Source organism: Mesoplodon densirostris, chromosome 12, assembly GCF_025265405.1.
Source record: "Mesoplodon densirostris isolate mMesDen1 chromosome 12, mMesDen1 primary haplotype, whole genome shotgun sequence".
Lineage (NCBI taxonomy): Eukaryota > Metazoa > Chordata > Mammalia > Artiodactyla > Ziphiidae > Mesoplodon > Mesoplodon densirostris.
In genome coordinates, this window is record NC_082672.1 from 31,143,364 (window position 1) to 31,156,306 (window position 12,943).

Here is a 12,943-nt window from a genome sequence, read left to right on the forward strand (position 1 = left end):
GACTAGGACTGTTCCTCAAAAGATAACATTGGTTTGCCAAAGAGAGCATGATTTTGCTCCAAGATTCTAAGGGACTCCTGTGATTTTTTTTTCTTCCTAGTGGGACTTGTCACTAGTGTTATACAGAACTCTGAAATTGCACAGGCGCTTGAGTTACCATTGGATCAACCAGGTCATTAAAGCCAAGTTGTAGAGCTGCTTGTACCAACACTTGAACTAGCTGGATAGCCTTTTCTTTTGTGGAGCTGAAGCCAGAGCTGGCAACGTTTGGGGGCATTCAGTAAAATGGGTTGGAGCCACATAAAAAGTCTCACTAAGCACTGTTTCCCTATTTGTATTTGAGACTGCAAAGAAAAGCAATTTGTCATGTACTTTGCAGGAGTATGTCAGTGATCCATACAGATTAATGGACCAAGATTCTTCACCAAAGAAACAGGGTCCTGTATTTTCATGGAATTTATCTTCTATCTACTGGCATACTTCCATCCTTCCAGGGCATCTAAGAGTGCATGTTGCTTCTTGCCTTTCTGATACTAAAAGCACATGTAAGCAATGTGTTGGACTAGTGTAGTGTCCCATTGGAGGAGAGGATCAACAACCTTGACAACTAACTTGTAGTACAGAGATAAAGAGTATATATAACCCTAAGATAAGACTGTGAAGGCTCTACGCCATCCCATCCAATTGAAAACAAACTCCTTCTCCTGTTTTCTATTTTTTTAGAATAGAGCAAAAAATATTTACCGTATCAGCAGGTTTATACAAGGTGCCAGAGATTGTGATGATCTGTTCTAGTAAATAGATCACATTTAGAGGAGCAGTGCAGTTGGAGTCACCATTTGAATAAGCTTCTGCTAGCCATCATAACTGTCTGCCTTCTGCATCCTCCAGACAGGCCAGTTAAATGGGAATAGGGGAGGCTTTACCCTGCTCAGCTTGTCAGGTCTTCAGAGGCATTTCTGAGCAGTACACGAGAATAAGTGTTGCTCCTGGTTTTCTGTTTTGTTGGAGTATTGCGCCCTCAGGGGCTCCAGGTTATCTCTTCCTTTGCATATAAGCCCTTACTCAGGGAGAAAGGGTGAAACGGGGTTGCTGAGTGTATCTGTTTACAAAAACTAGGGAACTAACCACTTGGTAGATTTAGGCTCCTTCCCACTGGGCCTATCAGAAGCATGTCTACTTAAATTTTTTAAGGGCGGAACAGTTTTATATAGCGTTCATACATTAAAGTTATTTATCCTTTCCAGGATTGATATTCTTTGCAGTCTTTCTTTTGCTATTCATGTTTTCAGTGAATATTATCAATTTTTAAAGTTCCTGTTCCTGGCCGATTTTTGTACTGGCTTGTCTCACCTTTTCTCAGTTATTTCTGATTCTTTCTACATGATGGACATTGCTCCTTCCTATGTCTTTGCCTTTTTCAAGGCTTTTGATTGTAATTATATTATCATCTGCTTATTTTTCTTGAGTTTTACCAATCTGATATGTGTTGATTATCAATGAAGTTTAATTTCTCATATTTTTTTTGCTTGTTATAATTTTAAGATGATACCTTTTACCCATTTTTCATTGAGCTGTTTTTAGATTTCCAGTTTATAGGATTCTTTTCTATATTAGGGATATTAACCCCTTTACTCATTATATGCTGCAGGTATTTTCTCCCGTGTACACACACACACAAACACACACACACACACACACGTTACTTATATATATTTGTAATGTAGATACATATTTTTCATATAGTATTTTAAAATTTTGTGTATGTTTTGCCAGTTTGATATATTTTCCTTCATGGTTTTTAGTTTTGTATCATACTTGGATAATATTTTATACCTCATGCCAAGATCATAAATAAGATTGTGTAATAAATACACTTTTATAGTTTTATGTAGCAGTTTAATAGTTTCTTATATTAATAATTTATTACAGATTTATTTTACTTCATGAGGTAAGCTAGAGTTCTGTTTTAACCCCTAAGTGGTTAGTCAGTTTTCCTGGTGTCATTTATTGAGCAGTCTATTTTATTTTTTCACTTATTGTGACCTTTTTTAAAAGACAAGAGCCCTCTAGATATGTGATAAATGCCTGCATCAGTTTGTCTTATCAGCATACTTTTTTTGAAAATAAAAGCTTTAAACCCCTATAAGGTAGCCCAGGAAAATCTGTTGAGGTTAAGAAGGAAGTATGTAACTAATTGGAAGCCGCCATAAGTTATAAAACAGCAAACAAAATTCCTCCACCTCACAAAAGAAAAATCTGTTACCGAAAAGAACGGCAAAAAGAAATTCCTTTGTAAGTAGCTGAATGGTTAACAGTTGCTATATGATTCCTCTCCAGTATTTATATTTTTCATCTTTGACTTGAAACCAATACTTATTACATCATCCTCAGTGAACAAAAGTTATCCTGTGTTTCAGAATACAATCATTCCTTTGATCCCATAAATATCAATACATAGTGACTATTTAAAAGCATTTAAGCTATATAAATAAACGATTATTTTAAATGAAAAGAATGGGTGGGTTGAATCATTTTTCTCTAGCTCTTGGAAGTGTGAAAGTTCCTTACTTTGAGATGGATTTTCAACTTGTTTCTACTTAACATTTTATTTGTGTTTATAAATGTGTAAAAACTAGGACCTCCCCTTTTGTAAAGAGCCCCTTTTTTTGATTACAGTGGTCATAGGCTTCTGAGTGGTGAACTTAGCATAAAATATTTAAAACCTACAGAAGAGTAAAAGTATAGTACAGTGAACTTTTTATATACCCTTTACCTGGGTTCACCAGTTGCTAACATTTTTCAACTTTTGTTTAGTCTCTCTCTCTCCAGATTCAAATTCAAGTTTCTCCAGTTGTCTCCACAACTTTTTTATAGTTTTTGTGGGTTTGTCTTCTTTTTTTTTTTCTTTCCTGATTCAGAATCCAGTCAAAAATCATACAATGGGTGTTTTAGTATTTTGTTTTTTAGTTCTTTAATTTAGAAAGCTTTCCTGCTTTCATACTTTTTTTCTTTTGTTGACATTGACATTTTAAAAAGTACAGGCCAGTTGTTTTGTAGATTATCCCATAATTTAGATTGGTCTGATTTCTTTCTCATGATTAGATTTGGGTTAAATATTTTGGCAAGAAAAATACATAGGTCATATTGTGACTTTCTTGTTGCATTATGTCAGGAGGCTCATAATGCTAGTTTGTACCATTGGTGGTCCTAAATTTGATCATTTGTTTTATAAGCAACAGATTTATCTTCGATAAAGTTAACTCAAAGTAGTGACATCTGTGTGATGATAATTTGAGGTCATGTGAGTATCCCCATGGTTTTAGCATCCTTTGATCTTTGCTTGAATCACTTATTACATAGTTGAAAAATAATTTTTCTAATTTTGTTATTCCCCCTTCATTTATTAACTATATTTCATTCACTTTATGTCCCAGTGAATTATGTAATTGTAACAATTATTTTCCTTACAATTTTTATGCCAGTAGAGTTACGTGAAAGTCCATGTGCCATTGTACTAAATGTTCTGATGGAATAGGGAAGATGATAATATTTTTGGCTCATAATTGCCGTTTCACATGGTAAGGTCCCCACACAATACTCTTGAAAATAAATCCATTGTCTCTAATCTTGAGTTTTAATTTAATTAATTTAATTAATCTTGAAAATTAGTCCATTGCCACTAATTAGGTTTGAATAAACCATTTCTCTTTTTTTCTCAACTAATACTTCCTATATTTATCTCTGTTTTTCTGTCTTTTTCTAACTGTCCTATTGTTTGTATTAATTTCTATTTCCCTAACATTAGTAACAATTACACATTTATTTTCTATCATAATAGCTGCGGAAATACAGAGGACTCTGAATCAACTTGGAACACCTCAAGATTCACCTGAATTGAGGCAGCAGCTGTAAGTATTAATTAAACAACAAAAAGGAAATGGGAAAAACCATCTATTGTTATGTTCCTTTGATAGTGTGTAGTGTTACGTTTATTGGAGAAAACAATGGAAAATTAATAAGGTTTTTCTGCTGCCTCATTTGTACTAAGGTTTTGTGTAGGTTTTTTCCTGTCCAGAGTGGGCAGATGTTTTTCTTTATTTTAAAGATCTGGCTTACTCTATCAAAGCAGAACTTCTTTGGTTAGCTTTTTTATACCTTTTAATAGGTTGTTTTTGATGGCTTTGAAAAACGGTACTCTGAGCTTCTCTATTTGTGTGATTCACTTCCCGTAGCTAACAATCCATATGATGATTTTTATTTCACTTAGATTCAATGCATATCCAATATGAACTATGCCCCTAAAAGTTTATATTTACATCTTTGAATTTCAGAAAGCATTAGCCTCTGTTTAAAAACAAACCAAAAAAAGTTGTAATGAAGTTATTTAGTACATATTTGAATAAATTAACATGCTGATAGAAAAACAGCAATAATACTTCATGGTGTTACAGATTTTAAGAGTGTTTTTACGCATTTTCTCATCTGAACTTTACAAAATTGGAGTGAACTAGATAGATTAAAAGAACTATTTCCAGTTTGCTTATAAGGAAAACATGTCTGTTTGGGGTTTGATGATTTGCCCAACATAATTCTGAACCTGAATCTTAAATCTTAGTTTAGCGCTGTTAACAGCTACAAATTTCAAGTAATATATATGTAATAAGTGATATGCCGAACATTAGCTACAGAAGGAAAAATTGCAAAGAAGAAATAAAGAGGTAATAGTAATTCATATTTTTATGAAGTACAATTTGAGGAATTTGCAGTTGTCTCTAATTTGTATTGCATTTTTCTGCAGTGGATAGATATCAAGGTGCTAAACATGCCCCAAATCTAAATAATAAACCATCATTTATTAAAATAAAGTAAAATGGAATAGAAACCATAATTCTTAATAATTAATAATATTTTGCTAAGGTTAATAGTGGAGATTCTGAATATGTAGACATCATTAAAGTCTTCTTTTAGAATTTTAATTATATTATTTTTTCTAAAGATTTTTTAAAAGGCATATTAAAGATAGGGCACTTGGTAAATATATATAAGTAGGGTATAATTCTTCCTTATCAGTCAAATACAGATATCTATACTAAAACATATTTTTGCATAGTATCTCATTATTTTAAAGGATCCTAAGTGTGACCAATACATGTTTAAAATGAGAGATAATATATATGAGAAGTACTGATGTTGTGACTTGTAAAGCATCACATTAATACAGGCTTTTTTTTAGTGTTAATTTTAGTTAGAGATCTTAGTTTTTACTTTATAAGCTACCTAGCAAGATAGATTTAAATAGCTATATAATTTACCTCTTTTACTGTGTTCTGTTCTTTTTACAGAGAAGTGCTATTGTTTTTTCCACAGCAAACTTAAATAATAGTAAATTCGTATTATTACTCATGTCTCTGCTTTTTTTTTTTTTTAAGTATCTATAGGATATAAATGTTCAGGTAGAGAAATATGAGAGGCTGGCTGTACCCTGAGACCTGGGAACTGGGCAGAGTTTAAGACAACAAATCTTCTTTACTTATTCAACTGACCTCCCAATTGTGAGATGCACATAAAAGACTCCCACAGCCACCAAATCTCAAATATCAGACGCCTTACAATCTCGTGTTGGCTTTTTTCATCTTCCTTTCCAAATGGCTGCTGATTTATTTCTCAGAGCTTGGTTACTCCATGTGTGAGTAAAGAACCTTCCACATAGTATTTGTTCAATATTTATCAAAGAGTAGAACCTGAAAATTTTGTTTTCATAGAGAAAATGTGGAGCCAGTCTATAAAAAAGTGATTTTTCTAAAACTATTCATCAGGGTTGAATCAAGTGGGAGAGTTGTAGCTTAAAGAAATGTGTTAGTTCTTTCGCTATAATGCGTGTTTTCTCATTTTAGGCAACAGAAGCAGCAATATACGAACCAACTTGCCAAAGAAACAGATAAGTACATTAAAGAGTTTGGATCTCTGCCCACCACCCCCAGTGACCAGGTATGAAGCTTTAAGACACACTGTTGATGTATTGAATGTGAAAGAAATCAAATGTATTGTGGGATCTTTGAACTGTTGTGCTAGAAAGGAAATTAGGGGGAAAAAATCAATTTGAGATTAGTTCACAAAACACAAAGCTATATTTAATTGCCCAGGTAGTATCCTTTGGTTCAATAAAGTAAAAATTATTTCCATGCACTTGCCCTGACCCATAATTAAGTAAGTGCTCAGAAAATTCTTCCTGAGTAATTGTTTCCTGGCCTTCCAGGACTGACTTCATATAACATGCACGCTCATTCAAGATGTGAGGTTTCCTAGGGGCACACATATTTATTACCCTGCTTATTACTTAATGGAAGTTATTACTTAGGTGAGTCAAAAGTTTTATTTTAATTAAAAAAAAATACTTTAACATAAAATCATGGCCCAGTTTTTAGGATGAGAACTTGAGGTGAGAAATCCAACATTATGGGCCTTTTGCCTCAAGGTAAAATAAGCACAGTATTTGAACATACTTGTCAAATTGTTCAAAATGTTATTGAATTAATCAGTAAGGCCGTGTAATAGGAGAGTGAGTGAAGTTTTCAGAATTAAATAAAGAGCCAGCTACTGGCAAAACAACTTTTGCAAATTCTTTAGAGCTTCACAACTTGATTCTGGTAGGTTTCTTTCCCCCCGACTTTCCTCTAGCGTCAAAGGAAAATACAGAAGGATCGCTTAGTGGCGGAATTCACCACATCACTGACAAACTTCCAGAAGGCGCAGAGACAGGCTGCTGAGAGAGAGAAAGAGTTTGTCGCTCGAGTAAGAGCCAGTTCCAGAGTGTCTGTAAGTATTTAAAGCAGCACTGTAAAAAGAACGTGGTACCCTCCAAGAGCCCCGTGAAGAGCTATACGGCATGTTTCTTAAAGACCTGTGAATATCTTGGAAATCGGTATTTGAATACTTATTTTCAGGTGTTTCTAATCAGTTTTTAAGAAGGATGATCATTATGTATTATTGTGGATATTCTGTCAGTGTTGTGGAACAAAAGATTATGTAAAAATATAGAAACGTTTTGTCAGAAAAGGTTAGAGTCAAATCCTAATTTGAGCCTGAGGCTGTTACTTTGTATTCGTGCTGGTGTAGAGAGCACTTTAATTCTGCATTATATGAAGATGATGTAAATGAACAGTGAATATATTATATGAATATTTAAAACGAATGTACACCTGGAGAAAATAAAGGATAAGTTAGAGTGGAATCTTGACTTAATCTAATTTTAAATCTCCCTAGAAACTATCGCAGGTTGTTTCATTGTTCCTTAATATAGAGGTTCCAAGACTACATTATGTTTTAATCAAATAATATTTGTTATTTGGCCCTTGAGAATATTTAATGAATTCCTTCTTTGTCAGCTTAGGATATAATTTTTTTTATTACTTGAAGTAATTGACCTAAAATACTAGAACAAGAACTTTTCTCTCTCTTTTCTTACACCTGCACTCCAGTGTGTACATAAATCAGTTTAGATTATTATAAAGTAAAATGTGAGTGTTGTGTGTTTTTCCTTTGCATCTTCTCAGTCCATTCTGTTACTAAATTATTCAGGGTGGTTTTCCTGAGGAGAGCTCAAAAGAAAGGAATCTTGTGTCCTGGGAAAGGTAAGAAGTATAAAACATTATACAGATCAAAAGATAATTTTTCAAATACGTTTTTTACATCACAGTCCCTGGGCAGAATTAAAGCTTTCAGTATATTATATCATGACTATCCTAAGTTATTTATAAATAGAAAACAATAAGTTTGAAAATTTTTTTAAGTTATTATTTATTATAAAATATATAAAAATATTCCATTATAGCAATAATACTCTTCAATTATCCAAATAAATATTACTGACTTAATTATTATTTGATATAGATTATTCCCATATGTGAAGTTTAAGTCAACCAAGAAGTACTCACTTGCCAAATATAATAGTTTCCAATAATTAAATAATAACTCTAAACATAACATCATTGAAATGAAACATGAATAAAATTTGGTTAACATTTCTGTTATATTTTTAGAATTTCAGTGAGCAATTCTATGACTTTGAAGAAAAAATATTCTATTCAATAAGTATTTCTTAAATAAAATGGAAGCCTCATTGTTTTCATACCGGTTTTTCTTTTTTACATATTCTTTTCTTTTTAATAGCCAAACTCAGCCTCAGGTGCAGGTGCAGGATGAAGAAATTACAGAGGATGACCTCCGCCTTATTCAGGAGAGAGAGTCTTCTATTAGGCAACTCGAAGTAAGCTTTACATCGTAGAATTGGACTGCTGCTCTGTTTTTAGTGAGTTTGTCCTCAGGATGCTTAGATGATGCTGGGAGAGAGGTCAAGAAAGAAAACTAAATAAATATATCAATTTGATGGCATATTTCATATAAATTAGAGTCATCCTGTTAAAAAAATAATTTCTTCAGAATTTGTGCAAGGATGAGAAAATATACTTCCCTCTACTCCAACTTTTTTTTTTTTTAATTCTGTTAAGACATCTCAAGCCACCTGAGCATTGAGAAAATTATCAGTCTAGAGATAAATGTCTGTTCAGAGAGTCTAGATAGCTTCCATGGCACATGATACACATCACACCTGCATGAATAAGACTTTTTCCAAGGGCTTTAAAAGTGTTTTATTTCTCTTTAGTGTGTGTAGGATATCAAAGAGGTCTAAAAAGTTTAGTAGCCTTAGTTCTTAGGGAACCTATCTGTTCCCTAGAAAGCGGGCTAATAATAGCTAACAATAGCTACCATTTATTGAGGGCTTCATGCACCAAGCACTATGTGATAAATTCTTTATGTTAATTGTCTTATTTAGTTCTCATAGAAGCTCTCTGAAGTAATTAACTGTGTCATTATCATTGCCCTTCTACAGATGGGGAAGCTAAGGCACAGGATGAATATGTAAATTGCCCCACCTTTCCTGAATAAATATTTAAACTTTACTTTTTAATCAAGCAAAATAATAGTTATATATTGAAGAAAATTAAATTTATAACTTATTTATCCATCACTCTTCCATTGCATATTCAGATTTATTAATGTGAGGCTTTGAATTTACACCTAATGTTTTATTCTTTTAAAGTGTCAAATCGACATATACAGCTTTACTAGAAATACAATAAGAATATTTTTTACTTTTTTGAGGAAATACTAATACTAACAAAACTAATCAGATTGCATGACATAAATTCAGTAACCCACAACCCTTCTCTATTGTATAGTCCTTCATTTCCACTCTGAATCACTTGATATTTTTAACATCACAAACTTATTTTAGAAAACTGAGATTCAGAGTCTACTTACTTGGGATTGCCTATAGTAAAGTAGTTTTCTGATATTCCCCACATATATGTTATTAGGTCCAGATGCATGCTCATCTAGGTATGAGCAGTGGTTTGTGTTTTTTAAAATTTTCTCCTTTTGTGGATTGGGGACTGAATTTCTGATTACAATAATATGCACTTTTTTTTCTCTTAGGCTGATATTATGGATATTAATGAAATATTTAAAGATTTGGGAATGATGATTCATGAGCAAGGAGATGTAATAGGTAAGCCCTACTCATTAGATTTCATGAGGCAGAAGGAAGCTACATGCAGTTTACCTGTGGTAACTTCTCAAGCCAGGGTAGCTCCTTCCTCTCTCTCTTTCGGTCCTCCTGAAATCAAAAGTACACTGTCTGTAATAGACAAATCATCACCCTTGGCATTATCTAAAACAGATCTCGTTTTTGGCTCCTACTGGTGGAAATGACCAGCTTCATTTATTTAAGAAGTTCCAAATTTAATCAGGGTCTCCTGCTGCTGAGATAATGGAAGGTAACATTTAACATCATTCTAGCTTATTTCCAGGACCTCTGGTTTCTGTCTTATCCCAATTTAATTCTTATCACACCAAGGACTTTGGGGAAAACATCTGTTCATAATTGTGCACACTATCTTGTCTTTTAAAATAGAGGGAATAAGTAGCCATTTGCCTGAACATTAATTCTTATAGCTTTTTTAGTACATTAATTTAGTTGTATTACTTAGATATTGAGAATTCTTTTTGAAAAATTCTTTAAAAAAAATCAGTGACTAAGACTTCAAGTTTTAAATGTAATTGTAATTCATTTAAGGTGTAGTTGTCAACATTGATCAGGATTCTGATCATCTTTGTCATTTTGATATATGAAGGTATCTGTGGGTATGCTAAAGATATATTTAATACATTTTCTGAATTTGGTTCAGTTGAAATGCTTGGACCTATAGTTTAATATCATTATTATTTGTCCATTCTTACCCTCCTCTGTAGCCCCAGTAGATCACAGGGTAAAATTTCAAAAAACATTCATTCATCCAATAAATATTTATTGAATGCCTACTATATCCAGGCATAAATCTAGGCCTTGAGGATTCAGCTGAAATTAAACAACAGATAAAAGATCTTATAATCTAATTGGAGGAGAGAGACAATTAAAACAGAAAGAAAAGTAAGTAGATGGTGATAAGTGTTACGGGGAAAATAAGGCCAGGTCGGGGATAGGACTGCAGGAGGTGGGGAATGTGCTGCTTTTCTGGGGGAGTCAGGTAAGGCCTCACTGATAGAAGACATTTTAGTGAAGACTTCACGGAAATAAGGGAGCAGGCAAGAGAACGTGTTCCAGGCAGAGGGAACAGCAGGTGCAAAGGCCTTCAGACAGAAGCACGCCTGACATCTTGGGCCAATGGAGTGAGCAAGAGGAGGATGGAGACAATGTCAGAAGTCACAGGAGACCAGATCACATAGGCCCCTGAGCCACTGTGAGGACTGTTTTTGTATTATTGGAGGGGAAGCCACAGGAGGATTTGAGCAGAGGAGCGTTATCATTTGACTTAGGTGAGCAGACTGCAAAGGGACAAGACCAAAAACAAAACACCTAAAAGCCTATTGCAGGAATCCACGTGAGCAGTTACGTTGTCTTGGATCAGTACGGAAGCAGTGAAGTGGTGAGAAGCAGTGCGATTCTGGATATTTTTAAAATGTAGAGCCAAAAAGATCTACTGACTATCTGGATATGGATGTGAGAGAGTAAATTCATGGATGACTGTAAGGTTTTGGCTTGGCTCACAAAAATCATGGCGGTGCCGTTTTCTGAGATGCGGAAATCTCTCACTGGAGCTGGTTTGGATGGTTATAAATCAGTGATTTTTGGATCTGTTACGATTCAGGGGCCAGGTGTCACCCGGGTTAAGGTTTGATAGGCATTGGTACAGAGAAGATGGGGTAAAGGGGAGACGTCTGGCCTGGGGGTATAAGTCTGGGCGTTATCTGTACATAGATGGTATTTAAAACCTTGAGATTAGGTGAGATCACCTAGGAGATAAGTGCAGATAGAGAAGAGGGGTGTCTGAGGACTTGTAAATATTTAGAGCGCGGTCAGCAAACTACATCCATTCGTTTATGCGTTATCTACAACAGGTTTTGTACAACAGAGACATAGTTGAGTATTTATGACAGAAACCATATGAATGAACTGCAAAGCTTAAAGTATTTATTATCTGAGACAAAGAAAAAAGTTTGTTGATCCCTGATTTAGAGCCTAGAGAGCCAAGGAGGAACGAACAAAAATGACCAAGAAAGAATAGCTAGCGATACAGAAGAAAACCACGTGAATGCATAGTTTTAGAATGGAGGGGAGAAAGCATTTCAAGAGCGAGGGCAGGTCAGCTCTCTCAAATGCTGCCATTTGGTTAGGTAAACTGAGGCTTTAGAATTGATTGCTGAATTTAACAATGTGTAGGGCGTAGGTGACCTCAGATGAGAGCTGTGCTGGTGAAATAGTGCAGGTGAAAGCATGATAAAGTGGGCTCAGAAGACACTGGGAGGAGAGCGTCTGGAGATAGCAAGTGGAGACAACTCTTTCTAGGAGTCAAGTGAGGTCATAGCTACCAGTGGATGTGGCATAAATGAGAGGTTTGGGGGCTTGTTTGTGTGTTTTTAAGATGGCAGCAATAGGATTGATGGGAAAGAAGTGTTGGTAGTGAGAGGGAGGAAATTGCTGGCCTGAGGCCTTCGAGCTAGGCAACAAGGAGTGGGATAAAGTACACGCATGGGGGTGTTGGCTCTCGCTGCGCGTGGACAGGTCCTCGCTAACCACGGGAGAGAAGTCCGAGCTCAGAGACTGTTGCCTGTGGTGGTGGGTAGGGTCAAAGGAGATGGTGGAAACGTCTTCTGATTGTTCCTGTTGTCTCAGTGATCTAGAAATAAGGTCACTGGTGGAGAATGACAAAGCGTGATGAGGCATGAGAAGTCAGGGGAGAGAGGAGGAAGTATGACTTAGTGTTCCAGGAACTGGGGACCTGAGGCAGGCGTGCTGTGCAGTCAAGAATTTAAAGTGAAATAAGTCATCATGGTGATTCTTTTTTGCACCCATGTTCAGCTGCATGGGACAGGTTGGGGTTTTGTCACCTAACTGTGACCACAGTAGGAGGGAAGAGGGCTGAGGATAAATGCAAGAAACCAGTGACAGATGATTGTGTATGGAGTCTAGGCTAGGGAAGAGGAAAGTGAGGACGTGAAGTATGTGAGGGGCAGTGAAAAAGTAGTAGGATCACTGAAGCTGGGGTCTTAGAGGGCGAGAACTCTAAAGGTAGCAGATGGTAGTGAGAGTGAGACCTGGAACGGAGATGATAGAGAAGCTGCAGTTATTGGTAATGACAGGTTTGGGGTGTGACCATGGATATGGGTGGCTCGGAAAGCGCCACAGGCAAAGTCTTTGAAAAACCATGTGTTCAAAGAACTGAGAGGCCTGGGTATTAGAGGGTCAGCAATTGGATATTGAAATCACCGATGTGTAGGGTAATAGAAGCATTGAAAAGAACATCAGTGACTCAGGGGCTAAAATATTCAAGGAATGAGAAGAAAAGACATCTGTGGATGTCTGCAGCAAGGAGGGTTGAAT

General features: G+C 35.4%; 1 protein-coding gene across 2 annotated transcripts in view; it reads left to right on the forward strand.

Moving 5' to 3' along the window:
- STX7 (syntaxin 7) overlaps positions 1-12,943 on the forward strand; it is a 47,156-nt gene that overhangs the window by 29,470 nt on the left and 4,743 nt on the right. For both annotated transcript variants that reach the window (XM_060115152.1, XM_060115154.1), the window contains 6 exons: positions 3,842-3,911; positions 5,898-5,991; positions 6,682-6,819; positions 7,582-7,634; positions 8,173-8,269; positions 9,499-9,571. In XM_060115152.1, coding sequence (XP_059971135.1) covers positions 3,842-3,911; positions 5,898-5,991; positions 6,682-6,819; positions 7,582-7,634; positions 8,173-8,269; positions 9,499-9,571 — 525 coding nt within the window. The remainder of the gene's footprint in view (positions 1-3,841; positions 3,912-5,897; positions 5,992-6,681; positions 6,820-7,581; positions 7,635-8,172; positions 8,270-9,498; positions 9,572-12,943) is intronic.